At 42.4% G+C, this 16,362-nt stretch overlaps 1 protein-coding gene across 2 annotated transcripts; it reads left to right on the top strand.

Moving 5' to 3' along the window:
* Nucleotides 1–9,196: 9,196 nt before the first annotated feature.
* On the top strand, nt 9,197–14,168 carry LOC123514335. 2 transcript variants are annotated; one of them, XM_045272173.1, is made up of 3 exons: nt 9,197–9,311; nt 10,934–11,078; nt 13,839–14,168. In XM_045272173.1, the coding sequence occupies exons 2-3, from the start codon at nt 10,953–10,955 to the stop codon at nt 14,022–14,024; spliced, it is 312 nt and encodes a 103-aa protein (XP_045128108.1). In that variant the 5' UTR covers nt 9,197–9,311; nt 10,934–10,952; the 3' UTR covers nt 14,025–14,168. The 2 variants fall into 2 exon arrangements, with proteins under 2 accessions (XP_045128108.1, XP_045128107.1); XM_045272172.1 differs by lacking the exon at nt 9,197–9,311 and adding an exon at nt 9,330–9,480.
* The last annotated feature ends 2,194 nt before the right edge of the window (nt 14,169–16,362 follow it).

The raw sequence follows: 16,362 nt of genomic DNA, 5'->3' as shown, positions 1-16,362 counted from the left end.
TCCTACTGATGGCTGGTGCTCCTCGGCAGAGCAACGATAAGAAGTTCATGTCTCATTCAGTTACCTGAAATAGAAATTACAATAATTAAAATAACAGTCGGTGGAGGCGGACATGTCTTGTTGTGCTCCATCTTCCCTGGTGCGCCCCTTAGCTTCCTCATGGCTCATGGACGTGGCAGAGGTCGTGGTGGTGGTTCTCAGCCACCGCCTTCCACTGTTGTAAACCCACCTACTGGTGCTGTAGGTCGGGTTGGTGCTTCTGGTGACGCGGTTGGTGTTAATAACCAATTATGTGATAGCGGTTCTACTTCGTCAACTAAGCCCCAAACCACTGCGCTCCCTGGCGGTACCCCAGGTGATGTTATGTGCTGTTCTACCTGTCAGAGTACACTTGATGATTCTTGTATTGGCTGTGATAGGAATTGTAACAATTGGTTTTGTTCTACCTCCATGTGTCTCAGTATTCCTGAGCCTCTTGTAGACAGTATTAAACAGTATGGCGGTGATTCTATCGCTTATATTTGTACTGACTGTCGTTCATCCAGTCGCAGTAATGGTGCTGGTGGCCAAGACCACTGCCTTTAGTCAACTCCTACAAACAGTTAAGAAACTATGTGAAACAGTACAAACACTTTCCTCCCAAGTATCATCCATGCAACAACACACTTGTACATCCTAATCCACACAATCAACAGAACAAACAAACAGACAGATAATAAGACAGGAGATCAGAAAAATGAGGGAGAGAGAAAAAAGAGTAACATCAATTATTGTTAGAGGCATAGATGCCACCACTGATGATGACTTTGGGGCAGCCTTTGACCCCATAGTTAACCACCTTATTGGCAGATCACTAACCTTATCAAGTGTTGACTGTATAAACAGAGAGAAGAAACTATTCCGTATTAAGATTGACGACAATACAGCACAAAGGATTCTATTACAGAATGCTAAAGACCTCAAAAATTCAAGGTACAGTCACGTTTACATAAACAGAGACTTGACATACGTGCAACGCAAAGAATTAGCAGAACGTAGAGCCCAAGCAGCCTCAGCCAACACCACTGCAGCTGCTAATTTAAACTAGGGTTTCTCAGTCCAGCTTCAAGTCCAGTTCATGTCTGCTATAAATCACTAATTATTTGTTTATGTAATGTTAACAATCTACCAAACAAACTTAATTACATAACTAACATACTGACTAACCACAATGTAGACATATTTGCTGTTACAGAGACCTGGTTACTTCCTTCAATTACAAATGCCACACTTTCTGTTCAAGACTACAACATGGTTCGCACAGACACTACAGGTACAATACATAAACATGGTGTAGCATTCTATGTAAGGAACACTCTTGAGTTTGTCTCCATACCAGTTGTCTGTTCAAATGTTCACGTTATTTACCTCATATTCCTTAAATTACACGTCATAGTTGTCTACAGACCACCTTCTTATTCACACTTAGAAAATGACCTCCTGGTTAACTTTCTTATGGAGTATTGTTTGAACAAAGATGTGGTTATCTTGGGGGATTTCAATCTACTAGCCGTTGACTGGACTTTGAAGGAAGCAATGTACAAGGATTATAACATTTCTACTCAACATTTTATGAATTGTTTCATATCTCTTGGCCTTAAGCAATGGGTTAATTTCTCAACTTTTTACCCATCGGGTAACACACTAGATTTAGTATTTACATCTGAGCTTGATAGAGTGGGAACTATTACCTCACTCTGCCCTATGCCTGGATGTGGTCATGTTCCTATATTACTTGACTATTTCTTTTCTACTAACTCTGACTCTGCTACAGTTCCCACTAAGAGAGCATGGAACAAAGCAAAATATAATAAAATCAACACTTACCTTTCCAATGTTGACTGGGATTTTGAACTTGCTTATCTTTCATCTGATCTAATGTATGAAAAGTTTCTTGACATTGTCACACCTCTTATAGATTTCTATGTACCACTAAAGCCTTCCAAACCCACTTTTAAAACCTTCAAGCCTCCCCACCAGTTAAAAAGAGAGCGAAACAGATTATGGTCATCATACAAATTACAAAGGGCTACACATGGTCGTCGCTCCCTCAAGCTCAAATTGCTTTAAATAATTTCAATCATGTTAATTCTCAATTCAGAAACTTCCACATTATTTCCCAAAAGAACATGAAGAGGCTCTTGTAAAAACTTGTGTCATAACCCTAAAGCTCTGCACCAGTATGTGCAAAGAAAAAGTTTGTGCCCGACAGTAGGTCCTTTAAAGTTAACAGATGGATCATTAACTACTGACTGTTATCAGATGGCTGAGTTATTTGCTGACAGTTTTGCCTCTGTTTTTGAGAACAAAAACTTGTATCCTGCTCCTCACCAACATAGCGACTCCCAAATAGCACATATTGACATACAACAGGAAGACATTCGTCAGAAACTCTCTCTACTAGACCCTAACTCCAGTATGGGCCCGGATGGTATTCACCCTCAACTGTTAAAGTCTTGCCCAAATCTAACTTTTCCACTCTTTCTTATTTTTAAGAAGTCAATGTCAACAGGCATACTTCCTAGGAAGTGGAAAGTATCTCAAATTACCCCTATTTTCAAAAAAGGCTCCCGCCATCAGCCGTTAAACTATAGACCAATAAGCCTAACATCAGTGTGTTGCAAGACTCTTGAACGCATAGTGGTTGACGGTCTTACAGAATATCTTAATAGTAATGGCATTTTATCTACAGACCAGTTTGGCTTCAGGAGTGGGAGATCAACTGAGGACCAACTACTGCTTACTTACAACTCTATCACATCATGGCTAGACAGTGGATATACAGTAGACTTAATTCTGTTTGATTTTACTAAAGCATTTGATGTTGTCAACCACACTATTCTCCTACAAAAACTTTCCTGTCTTGGCATCTCTGGTGTCTTCCTACAGTGGATCAAAGACTTCCTCACTCAGCGAACAATGTCTGTTTCAGTTACAGGCGTCCCAAGCAGTCACAGGTTAAACCCCAGGTTTCAGTTCTCGGTCCTTTACTTTTTATTATCTATGTAAATCACTTACCGTCTTACATAAAGAGTGATTGCAAAATATTTGCTGACGATCTAAAGATTTATCTGCCCATTCGTAACTTACCGCACACCCACACAATTGTTGACATATCTAACTGCCAACGTGATATCAACTCTATATATAGAATATCAAACTCCTGGGGGCTTTCTTTAAATATAGATAAGTGTCTCACACTGAGATTCAACAGAGGCACTTTTCCAGAGCAAGACATAGGCCCATATAACACCTACTCACTCAATAGTACAGATATACAAAAGGTTAATGCCCACAAGGATCTTGGTGTACTGGTTGACACTTCTTTACGCTTCCACATGCACATAAAACCACAGTTAACAAGGCTGCAGGTCTGGCAGCAAATTTACTAAAAGCAACTATTTGTAGATCACAGAATTTTATGCTAAATCTGTTTATTACACATGTAAGACCACTACTAGAATACTGTTCATGCCTATGGAACACATGTTATCTTGGAGACCTAAAGATGCTAGAAAGTGTTCAGAGGTCGTGGACTCGACACATAGACGGAATGACTGGACTGTCCTACAAAGAGCGTTTGTTAGCTCTTGACCTCTACTCTGTACGTGGATGCCTTACTCGTGCTGACATAATAAAGTACTGGAAGATCTTCCACTCTGAGTGTTCTATCTCTCCCAAGGATTTATTCATCACAACACCACATGCACATACTCGTGGACACCGTTTTAAAATAGCTCACCAGTACAGTTCAGTGGATCTTAGATCTCAATTTTTCTCATTCCGGTGTGTCCGTTTATGGAATTCTTTGCCTGACCATGTTGTTGCTCTGAACTCGCTGCCATCCTTCAAATCAGCCCTTCACAGTCATTTAGGCGACATTCTGTACGACTTTGTGGAGTAATATGCATACACACGTGCTGCTGTTTGCTGCATAATAATATATCCTGCATTTCTGAACAGTTTCAATGGGTACACATTCCAGTCCACTCACAGTTTGTTACAATCATCCAGTAATCTACATCTAAAGTTGACTGGCATACCCATTTTCCTAGCTACTTTTTTCCTACTCTTCATTGTATTTTTCTGGTCTGGGAGCTAGGGTGGCTAACCAGGTGAATAACCAGGTGAATCAGAGCACTGCTAAAGAACATAATGCAATACATTTTGGTACCTTAATTTCACACAGAATTTGAGGGGAAAAAATATAATGTATAATATCCTTTGGTGATCACATATTAGCCATTTGTAGAAACCTGATTTTTTTTTATCTATTTATTCTTTTTTATCTTGTATAGTATTTGTAGCAGAAGAATAAAAAGTGCATAATCCTATATGAAAGATCACATATCACCACTTTACTGCCACAGTCATTCCGGTGAAAGATATACTTTCCCTCAATGTTGTTTAGACAGTGCTTACCATAGTTCCATGAGTATACAAGGAGGCCGGAGTGACTAGGGAGGGAGGCCAAAGTGACCAGTGTGACCAACGGCTGAAGCAATTTGAAAGTGTGGTGTACTTCAATTCCTGCTCCCAAAAATTCCTTCCAAATGCAATCATCTCAGCCAAGGGACGGCTATGTTGTCATTAAAAGAAAAAAAAAGTAATTAGGGCTCTTTTTCAAAGGAACGCTAAACCGATGAAAATACTGTGGTGGACACCCTAACTACCTAGGTACCTAGTAAATATCGAAATACAACACGAGAGAGAGAGAGAGAGAGAGAGAGTTGAAGGTGCATTAATGTAGTTCCAGGAAAGCAGGGTTAATGGTGGCGACATAGACTTAACAGTGGAGTATTCTTAGTGACGAAATGGCCTTTGGTGAGGAACAGGATAGGTGAGGAACAGGATTGGTGACGAACCGGATTGGTGACGAAAGTGTGCATCCTCATAGCCATACACTGGTACCTGACAGTTTACGTAAGGTCACCTTCTACCTAAATCACATGTGAGTTTCGTTTTCATGTCTGACGCGGCTGCGATAGGGAGCTCTGCCTGACGTTTCACAGTAGAGTCATGCTGGTTCAAGTATTACCCCTACCAGTAAAGACACCCTGGCTGCAGTATTTACGTCACCAATAACATTCATTCACTTGCTTCAAATTGAGGCAGGATATAATTACTACTAGGACATGCACCTTAATAAAGAATAACATATAGTATATGTTTTGAAACATTTACTGTACCTGCTTCAGATATATGACGAGCAAGGAATACAACACTATATGAACACAGTACACACTTCACCGGCGGCCGATCTTGATCTTGATCTTGATGCTACAGGTGACGCAGAATTTCTTCTGAGTCAGGCCTTTGTATCGGCAGCGCCTGTAGGAAAAAAAAAAAAAAAAAAAAGAGGGCAATCACCATTTTTCACACCACTAGTTCCTGCATCTAGCACGCTACATTCTCTCCAGGAACTCTTTTACAGCCTCAATCATCCTTCCATTCGTCTCCCCACAGAGTCCCAGCAGCACCACCATCCATTCCCTTCCTGTCATCTCCACTCTGTCATGCCCCAGCTGCCTCAGCACCACTTGCATCATCTCATACCTGTCTCTGGCATACTTCACACACTCCAGCCAGCACCATATGCTCCACTGTCTCATCCTCCCCCATGTCACACATCTGGCACACTTTGCTGCGGGACTCGACCATCTATAATTCCTTGCATTCACATCCATGCACTGTGCCCTAGCTCGGAAGAGAAGGTCCCCACCCAGGCTTCCATCATACCACTTTTCATACATTGGGCCCTCTTTCTCTCTATACCATACCAAGGTACTCTTTTGCTCAATCCCATTCTTCCAGTCACTCAGTCCCACACCTTTCACTACTCTGTCTATCTCACTCCTCCACTTCCTTATACCCTATTCTCTACCCTCTCCATTTCTAACAATCATACTCCAATCATTCTCTAAGTGCCTTCCTTCTACCTGCTGAAAAGCCCAACTAGCTATTAGACCACTCTTCACCACCATCCTGACACACTTTTTCCCCCACTTGCTACTCCTAACATTCCACAGAAACACTTTTCTCACTATTCTAGCATCATTCATTCGCTCTAAGCTAGCCTTTCTCTAAAAGTGCTCCAACCCATGTCTCCCCTAAGAGCCTCTACTACTGCATATCTAGGTGCCATTCTTGCAACTCTATTCTGCCCTATTTCTAGTTTTTCTAGTTCACTCTCATTCCATGCAATCACATCCATACCATACTGTTACATAGGGTTGCCACCTGTCCCTTAAAATACGGAACCATTCCGTACTGAAGCGTGAAATGCTGCGTTCCGTATTGAACTAATACGAAACGCCATTTGTTCCGTATTTGCCTGTATGAATAGTCAAGCAAATGAAATAAATTAATAAGTCATCGTGACCAAATATTGAAACAAAAATATATGAGTTTGTTGGGGATTTGTCGTGCCGCCCGTGCGTTACGTGAACAGTACACGTAATATCTCGCTACGCCTCCACGGTCCATCACCAAGTTACCAACGGCTGTCAGTTTAGAAATGAGAGGGGCAGAGAACTCTACTGCTGTGCTGTGCCATGCCTATGTCTCATCCCTGTTAGGTACCTGTACTGAACATGGCTACGTCTGCAGGATCTGTACACTTGGAAAATGTATAAGTAATTTATGATCCATTCATATTCACAGGTAGCTACTGTTTTCTCCAAATGAGTTTTTTTTTCTTTAATTAAGGGAAATATATTTTTCAGTGTGTCATTCTTTAGAATTTATACAGACACATGTAGTTTCAAAAATATATTACTGATAACTTGACTGATGAACGTATTTTGCAATATATCCTCACATTTAGTCAAGATATCCTTGAATTCCTCCTAATACAGGGTACTTATGGAAGAGCTTATCTTCAAGCCTTGTCGATATGATTGACTTTCTACCCGCCATCACTGTTCCAACCTCAGCTAATGCGTTCCGTATTTTTAGGAGGTGGAGGTGGCAACCCTACCCACACCCCATCCTCTCACATTCATGCATCCAATCCTCACACTCTCACTTGCCTGGCTGGTGTCTTCCTAGCGTGCTTTTGTCGTCTCCCATCAAAGGCACGCCAGGAAGAAGACACCAGCCAGGCAAGTCAGAGTGTGAGGATTGGATGCAACACGCACGCTGATCTTGTTCTTGAATTTGATGGTTGATGCTACATGAGGCAGAGTTTCCAGTCGTGGACTGTTTCCATGGAATCCCCTTTCAAAACCTGCCCAAAGACCAAAAGACAGCTCTAAAGAAAATAGCGGCAAACAGACCAAACCTTGAATCGTTAAGGTGGCTGATAGAAATACAACATAAGGTAAAAATAATATACTTGTCATGTACTGCCTCTACATAGTAGACTATATACTTACACCTATAAAATATATTGCATTATTGCTGCTAACACTACTGTTGCTACTACTATTACTACTACTATTACTACTGCTGCTGCTGCTGCTGCTGAATATTGCTACTGCTATTAATATATATATATATATATATATATATATATATATATATATATATATATATATATATATATATATATATATATATATATATATATATATACTATATGATTTGACAGGCTGCACCTGTCCCATATTATTGTCATATATACTCTCTCTCTCTCTCTCTCTCTCTCTCTCTCTCTCTCTCTCTCTCTCTCTCTCATATTTCCTGTCCCCACTTATTTCTTTCTTCACTTCCAAATCTGTTTCGATCCTTTACCGCTCCTCAGCACGCCCGTTCTTCCCTACCCCTCTTTAAAGTGTTCTAGCCATCATACTCTCCAGCAGAGGTGGTTTCACACCATAGCTTCGATGCTACGCTGCGTGATGCCACATTAATTGGTTTTTGCCACAAAGGTTTGTGAATATTTACTAACATTTAGAATTAATAGATTAATAATCTTTTATCTAGAACTCGACCCAACACGGCACTCTCTTTTCCTTAGAAAAGGTGTCAGATAATGTTATCTCTAATATCATTAATATGATATCCTTATGAAAAGGTATGTAACACTCACGTATTGGTTGCATCCGCTATTGTCGGAGGTAAAGGCCGAGAAGGATTACAGACTGACGTGTGCGAATGTGTGTTGTGATGTAACATGAGGACACACACACACACAGTGAACAGCACAATAGGCCAAAGAAAGGACGACGAAATAGGACGATGATAGAAAGTTAGATGCCAAAGGGAGGAAAGAGATGGAGTAGAGACTCGAGTAAGCGGATGTCTCAGGCAGATCCATCCAGTAGGCAGTAACGCGTTCCATGAGCTACCACCTGCTTGGAGTTTCAAGTGAAAATATGTTCCGTTAGGTCAGCAGATAAGAAATGTACAACATGTACTCTACGCAATCATCGTATTAGTTGTTACACCTTAACGTAATGCAAAGAATTTCGGTCATTCTTTTCGCTCCGCTATATTGTAATTTATAGCGGCATGAAAGACCTAACACTCTTGAGATCCTACTATTACCATAAGTACACCGAGACGAGTGCGATCTGTAGCTCAACGCCACCTGACTTACCCTCACCTCTGAGTGTTTCGTAGAGAACCCTGACCCTCGCTGGGAGGTATGTCGCCTGTGGTGGTTGGTTTGATTAGCATCTATATGGTGTTCCCCTTGGCTCGACAGGTAACACTAACACGTAGTGTATGACACTCTGGTGTGCCCGACAATAGGACTCCAGATCCCTGTATCTTGATGCTTAACGCATTTCTTAGCTCTCTTTTTTAGGGGGGCCTGAATTTTTCAGTAAGGCTATTGCAAAATGCAATTATAATACCTCTGCCCCCCTCTTTAAACAAGAGAAAGAAAGAAAGAAGGAAAGATGCGCCCATGGCTGCCGCCGTCCGGTGTGGCTTCCACGACTCAATGATCATAACTTCCCCAATTATTTTCGGTCGAATACATCGCACATGTCCGTGTTGGCGCTGGCGACCCTGACACACTGTGATGCCCCACCCACTGAGGAACAGGATGATCACATGTTCAGGCCATGACAGTGCTTTTATTTTGAGTCTTGATAGCCATTACTTGCCGTCCTGCTGCCACAGACATGATGAAGAAGTGGTGAAACTAGGCCTCCCCTTCCCTCGCCTATTTACCATCATGGCGGATGTGCGTCACAACTCCACTGGCACCCTCAGCCTCCTGGCCAGGCTGGCGGGACATTAATTCATGTGGACAAGAAAAACAGCCCTGCACTGGGAGGACAGCAGCAGACCAGCGACATCTGGTCTGTGCAGGAGTACAGGTGTGCTACAGCCGCGTCCCTTAGGAGTTTCGTAATGCAGAAGGGGAAAAAGGCATCAGACGTCTGGCAGTGGTGGCATGAGAGCGGTCTTGCTATGTAATATTCCCGCCAGTGCCACCGTCGTGAGTGTGAGAAGTGGCTTATCTCTGTACAGTGCCACGCCTACGTGGTAAGTGAAACGTCTATATATCCCAGTACGCCGCGGCCAGGTGTTATTTATCGTATATTACTTCTTAGCCTGAGAGGAACCTTTTGATCTATGGTTGACTTGTAAGTCAGTATGAACTGCATTTCACATTTTGTTTAACCATGTCAAGATATGTCAGTCAGATTTGTCTGGCAAGTAATACAACAGATCCTTTGTGAATAGTGGCGTTTTCCGGTGTAGGATCAACACACATCCTTCCAGGTTGATCATCTTTGTGTGTTGCTTGACATTACGTATACCTGCGAAACTTGGGCAAGGTAAACTGCCAAAGTTAGTGGCCACTTGTGTCTCTAAAAGAAGATAGACGCCTGTCAGGAGCATTAACAGCCACACACTGCAAGACATGAAGCTCACTGGATCATCTCCTTCAGTTTACATGATTATGTCTGATTCTGATTTCTTTATTCCATGCCATGGCCACCACGCAAGAGTTCACCGCCGCTGATAGAGAATCCACAGAGCGATCTGCACACCACACACAACCGCCGCTAACTTCGTTCATTTGCCATTTCAAGCACGCTGTAAAATCTTGACCTGGCTCGCCACATCCAGCCACGATCTTCCATCGTGCCCAGACTCACCATACATTCTACTCGTCCATGACACCCCTCATCCACCACACATATGCTCCTTCAGACGCTCTACAAGCCACCGTGATAACGTTTCCTCTTCTCATGAACACGTGGTTGGCCATATTTAAGAAGACCCCTGTAAACTTATTATTCACAGAAGAGATTAACTCAACTCCTGCTAGGGACTAACAAAATAAATCTTCCAGCAGGAAACTATATCTGGAATGAGGAAGGAAGTAACGAGGAAGGGAGAAGAGCGGGAGAGGAGAGAGGGAGAGTGGTGGTGCGGGGCTCAGTTTTAAAGCTGAGAGACGAGGTAACTGTGTTTTGCTCCACACTGCTCTAAAATTACCTGTCTACAGATCAATGCTTTCTCTCTCTCTCTCTCTCTCTCTCTCTCTCTCTCTCTCTCTCTCTCTCTCTCTTCTATATATATATATATATATATATATATATATATATATATATATATATATATATATATATATATATATATATGTGTGTGTGTGTGTGTGTGTGTGTATGTGCGTGTGTGTGTGTGTGTGTGTGTGTGTCACTGTCCCCTTTAATCAGAGTTCTTAAATTTGGAACACAGGATAAAAATAGTCACGTGGTTGTGTGGTAGGTGCACATGCATTGAGACCCTCACGGCTCAGCAGATGCACGTGCAGGCTGGCGGTGCAGGTTGATGGTGTTACAGGGACAAGAGGATTCATGCTGAGAAGGAAACAACAAGGCTATGAAGGATGAGCTCCGAAAAATTAGGTCGTTTGATATTTTAGTTTCTTAAGTGTGTGCATTACAATATATTTACTTTTGGTGACGATACATGTGTGTTGTAGGTATTGATTTGTGAGGGCGATGCTGCGAGTGTTGGCGGTGGTTGTGGTGGCGGCGGCAAGTGGGATGCTGGCGGTGATGGTGGTGGACGCCAAGCCTACCAAGGGTCCGCATTTCGACTCCTCCATCAAGGACTTCGACAACGAGGTACCTCTTGCGATGCATAGGTCTATATTCTCATAGATACTTTCCCTTCAGTTGGTAATGTAAGAATCTTGTTTGTCGCCAGAAAAGTAAAAACTTAAAAAAAAAGTGGAACCTTTTGAACGTGATGAAGTGTGAGAGAGGTGTTTCAGAATGTAGGACACACACACACACACACACACACACACACACACACACACACACACACACACACACACACACACACACACACACACACACACACACACACACACACACACACACACACACACACACACACACACACACACACACATTTTTTTCCTTCTTTCTTTCCTTTCTTTTTTTTTCTTCACTCCTTCTCTTTTAATGAAATATGGAGGTTATGCAAGAGCCATAACAACAAGAGAATAAGTTAGGTGAGTGAGGACCCAACAATACCAAGAAGACGCTTTGGAAACTGACAATGGGGGGGTTATGACGTCACCGATTCAGGACAGTGTGACGTCATGAGTCAGGCGGACATATTGAACACTGAGCCTGGCACTGGTGACGTCACGCTGTCTGGTAGGAATCTAGGACTTCATTACCCTCATGACCGCATTCTCAAACGCTTCTGCGTCTTATACCGATTGCTGCTAACATGCTCTAGTGGAAGTTATTCGGAGTTTCAAGGGTGTTTTCATGATGCTTAAGGTAGTTTAACGAGAAGGTAGTGTTTTCATGATACCTTTGATAGTTTAACGAAGAATCTGCGGCGTCACGAGAGAAAAATAGTGTTTTCATTATTTTCTTGATAGTTTAAGGAAGAACCCAGGCCATTATTAAAGAAAAGATGCTACTTTCATGATACCTGTCATAGTTTAACGAGGAATCTGCAGCATCCTTAAGAAAAGACGTTGTTTTCATGATACCTGTGATGTAAGGCATTTCTAACCCCAATTTTTAATATCTTATAATAGATTAATAACCTTCCAGTATTTCCAGACCTTACGATCCAATTGAAACACGGTACAAACAAAGCAAAGTGTCTATGTACTGACAGAAGTGTAGGTCGGCGTACCAGAAGAGCATCTCTTTAATATTAACCTTAAAAGGCCTGTTCACACGAAGCGACTTTGGAAGCGCGACTGCAAAGTCAATAGAACTCCATTGGAGTGTTCATACGTGGTCGCTTGTCGCTGGGCTGGAAGCGCGACTCGAGATATCCCTCGGTGAAGTGCGTCTTTTTAGCGATTCGGTTAACATGTGTTTCTATGAGGCCGTTCACTCGAGGCGACAGCTTTCCGCGTTTTCGTGAATATTTACGCCTCATTTCTGATTTCTGCCAGCAGCTCGTCGAATGTTTTGATGGAACTTCTCAGGTAGTTAAAGAACTTTGGTTCATATTCTCTTAATTTTAGGTAAAGGGTGCAGAAAATACCATGGATAAGTCTGTCATGTGAAATAGGGTGAACCCAATGTTGTTTGGGTTTCTTTTTCCGCCTTTGCCAGCGACGATATATTATCCAGGCATACGCTGCTGCTTCTACGTCCATCACTACCAGACTGACAGAAGTTGGGGGTGGGAGGGGGTAGGCAAAGGTGGACGCGCGACTGGTGTCGCCGTCTGTGAACAGTCAGCCGCAGTCGCGCTTCCAGAGTCGCGCTTCCAAAGTTGCTTCGTGTGAACGAGGCTTAACTCTGTATATTCTACACAACTAGTAACACTCACCTCCACTGTGTTTACCATTATTACCTCTATTGTTCTATGATCCTCGTGACAGTTAACTGAAAAGCGTGTTCGCGGATCCGTAGACTTTTCAATTAAGGGTAGACGATATATTTTACTTTGTATTTTTTTTTTTTTTTTTCAGACGATATGTTTTACATTGCCCAGTTTTTCTTTTCTTTTTTTTTTAAACGATATGTTTTACTTTGCTCAGTTTCTTTTTCAACACAACTGTAGTATACACTGCGTCTGCTTGGAAGTCAGGAAAGTAATGATTATATTGACAAGAAACGCCCTTCGGTATCACGAGGTTAAAAATCAGATCAACTTACCAGAGGAAGAGCTTGTTATATCGCTGACTGCGAACAACACTATAACACCTCTGATTTTAGTAAAGCCGCGCAATGTAACAGAAAATAAAATAAAACAATAGATATTAATTGATTTGAATCACTTGGTCACTCCTTTTGCTGTAAGCGATGGCTTACGAAGTAATAATCAAAGCTTTTAGGGATCAATTCTGTAAAGCTGAGGAGAATCCATAGTCCATAGTAGGCAAAGGATGAAATGAAGGACACTATACAAGTCGTCGCCGGGTTGCTATTCTGAACAGCTCTATTCTTTCATTATGTCTATTTTCAAAGCTCACAGAGATGATTACCCACGTGCTCATTCCTAATTATTCCTTTAGATTATGTAGAGCACTTATAAAGCCATCACTGCAAACATGAAAGCATCCCTGGAAGTTTTACTATTACTGCAGCCTACTCAGTGAGGTCGAGATGAAACACTGAAATATTTGAGAATGCGCACCCTTTATAGTACATGATAAGAATGCATAAGCTAAACCCCAGCAAGATTACTGAATGTTTTATAGACAGTTTATCTTAAGTGTACTATAGTATTTCCATCCTCTTTTCTTTTTATCTTGATCTTGTAGCTATATTATCACAACTGTTAGTGCTTTCTCTCTCTCTCTCTCTCTCTCTCTCTCTCTCTCTCTCTCTCTCTCTCTCTCTCTCTACCATTTTTGCAGCGAATGCCCTTATTTAGTCTCGTATTGTGTGCCCTAGCGGACGTGTTGGACGGGCGAGGCGTGCAAGATGGAGTTCCAGTCGGAGTTTCGGTGTCGGTGTCCCCACTGGTCCTGGTGCCGCAGCCCGGGCCGCTACTACCACGCCTACTGCTCCATGTCTGCCCTGGGATACATTTGGGTGCAGCAGGGAGGGCCGCTACCTGAGGACGCCCTGTATGAGTAGTGAGGGTCTGCGCCTCCTGGCTGACTGACTGAGACATGTACTGCTTGGACGGTCTCTGTTCCACAATCATCGTTGTCATGTACATAGTTTGCTTTCGCATATCAAGTTGTTACATTAAGAATTAAACGTCTTGTAATCTCTCGATTTGTTGTTCCTCTCTAGACAGTGCGCCTTTGTGAAAGAATTTTTTAGACTTGGGTCACGGTTTTTTCAATAAAGTTCAAAAGTTTAATTTCATGGGTTTGGAAATGTTTACTAGTGTCAATTCCGGGATACAGATGTGTGATACAGCTAATGTTGCCTCTGAAAAATAGATGACCCGCGATTACTGGGACCAGGCCGCAAGTATGTGATGCCGGCAATACATTTCTCTTATTATTCTTCTTTTAAGAGTTCCAGCCAAGGGTAACAAAAAATAGTAAATACACACACACACACACACACACACACACACACACACACACACACACGCCCGGTAGTTCAGTGGTTAGAGCGTTGGCTTCACAAGCCAGAGGACCGGTGTTCGATTCCCCGGCCGGATGGAGATATTTGGGTGTGTCTCCTTTCACGTGTAGCCCCTGTTCACCTAGCAGTGAGTAGGTACGGGATGTAAATCGAGGAATTGTGACCTTGTTGTCCCGGTGTGTGATGTGTGCCTGGTCTCAGGCCTATCCGAAGATCGGAAATAATGAGCTCTGAGCTCGTTCCGTAGGGTAACGTCTGGCTGTCTCGTCAGAGACTGCAGCAGATCATACAGCGAAACACACACACATACACACACACGTACCTACACAGCAGTGGTTAGCACGCTCGGCTCACAACCCTGGTTCGAGTCCCAGGCGCAGCAAGGCAAATGGGCAAGCCTCTTATATCACCTCTAATATGTAGCCTCTGTTCACCTAGCAACAAGTAGGTACGAGATATAATTCGAGGGGTTGTGGCCTTGTTTTCCCGGTGTGTAGAGTGTGGTGTGGTCTCAGTCCTACCCGAAGATCGGTCTATGAGCTATGAGCTCTTTCCATAATGGGGAAGGTTGGCTGGATGACTAGCAGGCGACCGTGAATACACACATATACAAAGAAGATAGCAGACCCTGAAGGAGGCAGTGAAAGGCAGGTCTAAAATTACCTGAAGAAATGTCTCGAACCTTCCCTCTTGAAAGATATTCAGTCGTGGGCAGGAGGCAGGAGAAAGTACAGAAGCAGAACATCCTACCGGCAAAGGGGATGAGAGATTGAAAATACTTGTTGAAAAAGGAAGAACAGCACATTTTGGTGGCAGCACTTTGGTGACAGCCACGTCACACGTACAGCTTGTGAATCCCTGATGTCTAGAGATAGCACAATGAGTTTTCCAAATGTCATTCCCTCCTCTCAAGACACACCCGTATCCAGAAAATCTACTCTCGCATCAAGATGATTGCCACAGGCCACAGAGATGATAAGCTGGGTTCTCAGGTGTGTTTCTCATGTTAATACAGTAGAAACCTTTATCTGTCACTAGATAATAGTAACACTCTTAAAAGACCGTGCATCATTTCAACTAGATTTACTTGAGCCTTATGAAAGTAATCGAGGTGAGGCCACAAGTGTTTCACAAGATATACACACAAAGAGAGAGAGAGAGAGAGAGAGAGAGAGAGAGAGAGAGAGAGAGGAGGGGGAATAGGTGTGCCATGAGCAAGGCACCTATTTCACAAAATGGACACAGCTATACCGAAGAAACAAATGAAAGAAGAGAATAACTCATTAATATCAGTAGCTTAGTTAAACTTACAGATAAATAGGTCAATCTTGATAAACAACGATATTTGACTCAACTGAGACATCTCCACGCTGCAATGTCGTGCTGATGTGTGATAGGGCGAGGCTGGGAGGATATATCGTGAGATTGTGAAACCCGAGAGGTGTAAAACAACAAAACACTGTGTGATGCTGAGGGAGCAGTAACATCGTCGTGGGGTAATGCTAAAGAGGGAACATAATAGGTTTGACCACGGTTTAGCTAGATGGACTCGTCGTGATAAGGAACAATTGTGGCGCCATAACATGATCGTGATGTCATTGAGAGGGATGATATATATCTTTTCCTGTTGTTTCATCTTAATAGGTATTCCATGATGCAAGATTGATTTAATTAATAGTAGTTTTGAGAGAGAGAGAGAGAGAGAGAGAGAGAGAGAGAGAGAGAGAGAGTTGCAAGTTAGTACATTAATTTGTTATATATTTTTCTTCTTTTGGTACATAATACATATCAATGATACCACCCAATTACGTACAAATAAATAAATGTCGGTAAGAATGAAAAACTGTTCAATTTGATGTGGCATTATCTAGAG

The sequence above is a fragment of the Portunus trituberculatus genome, chromosome 37 (assembly GCF_017591435.1).
Source record: "Portunus trituberculatus isolate SZX2019 chromosome 37, ASM1759143v1, whole genome shotgun sequence".
Lineage (NCBI taxonomy): Eukaryota > Metazoa > Arthropoda > Malacostraca > Decapoda > Portunidae > Portunus > Portunus trituberculatus.
The sequence above is the reverse complement of the archived record's forward strand: the minus strand, read 5'-3'. Positions and strand labels throughout refer to the sequence as shown.

Coding starts and splice junctions, on each gene's coding strand:
- LOC123514335 (XM_045272173.1), top strand. CDS start 10,953: ATGCTGCGAGTGTTGGCGGTGGTTGTGGTGGCGGCGGCAAGTGGGATG. Junction 11,079..13,838: donor TCAAGGACTTCGACAACGAG/GTACCTCTTGCG, acceptor TGTGTGCCCTAG/CGGACGTGTTGGACGGGCGA.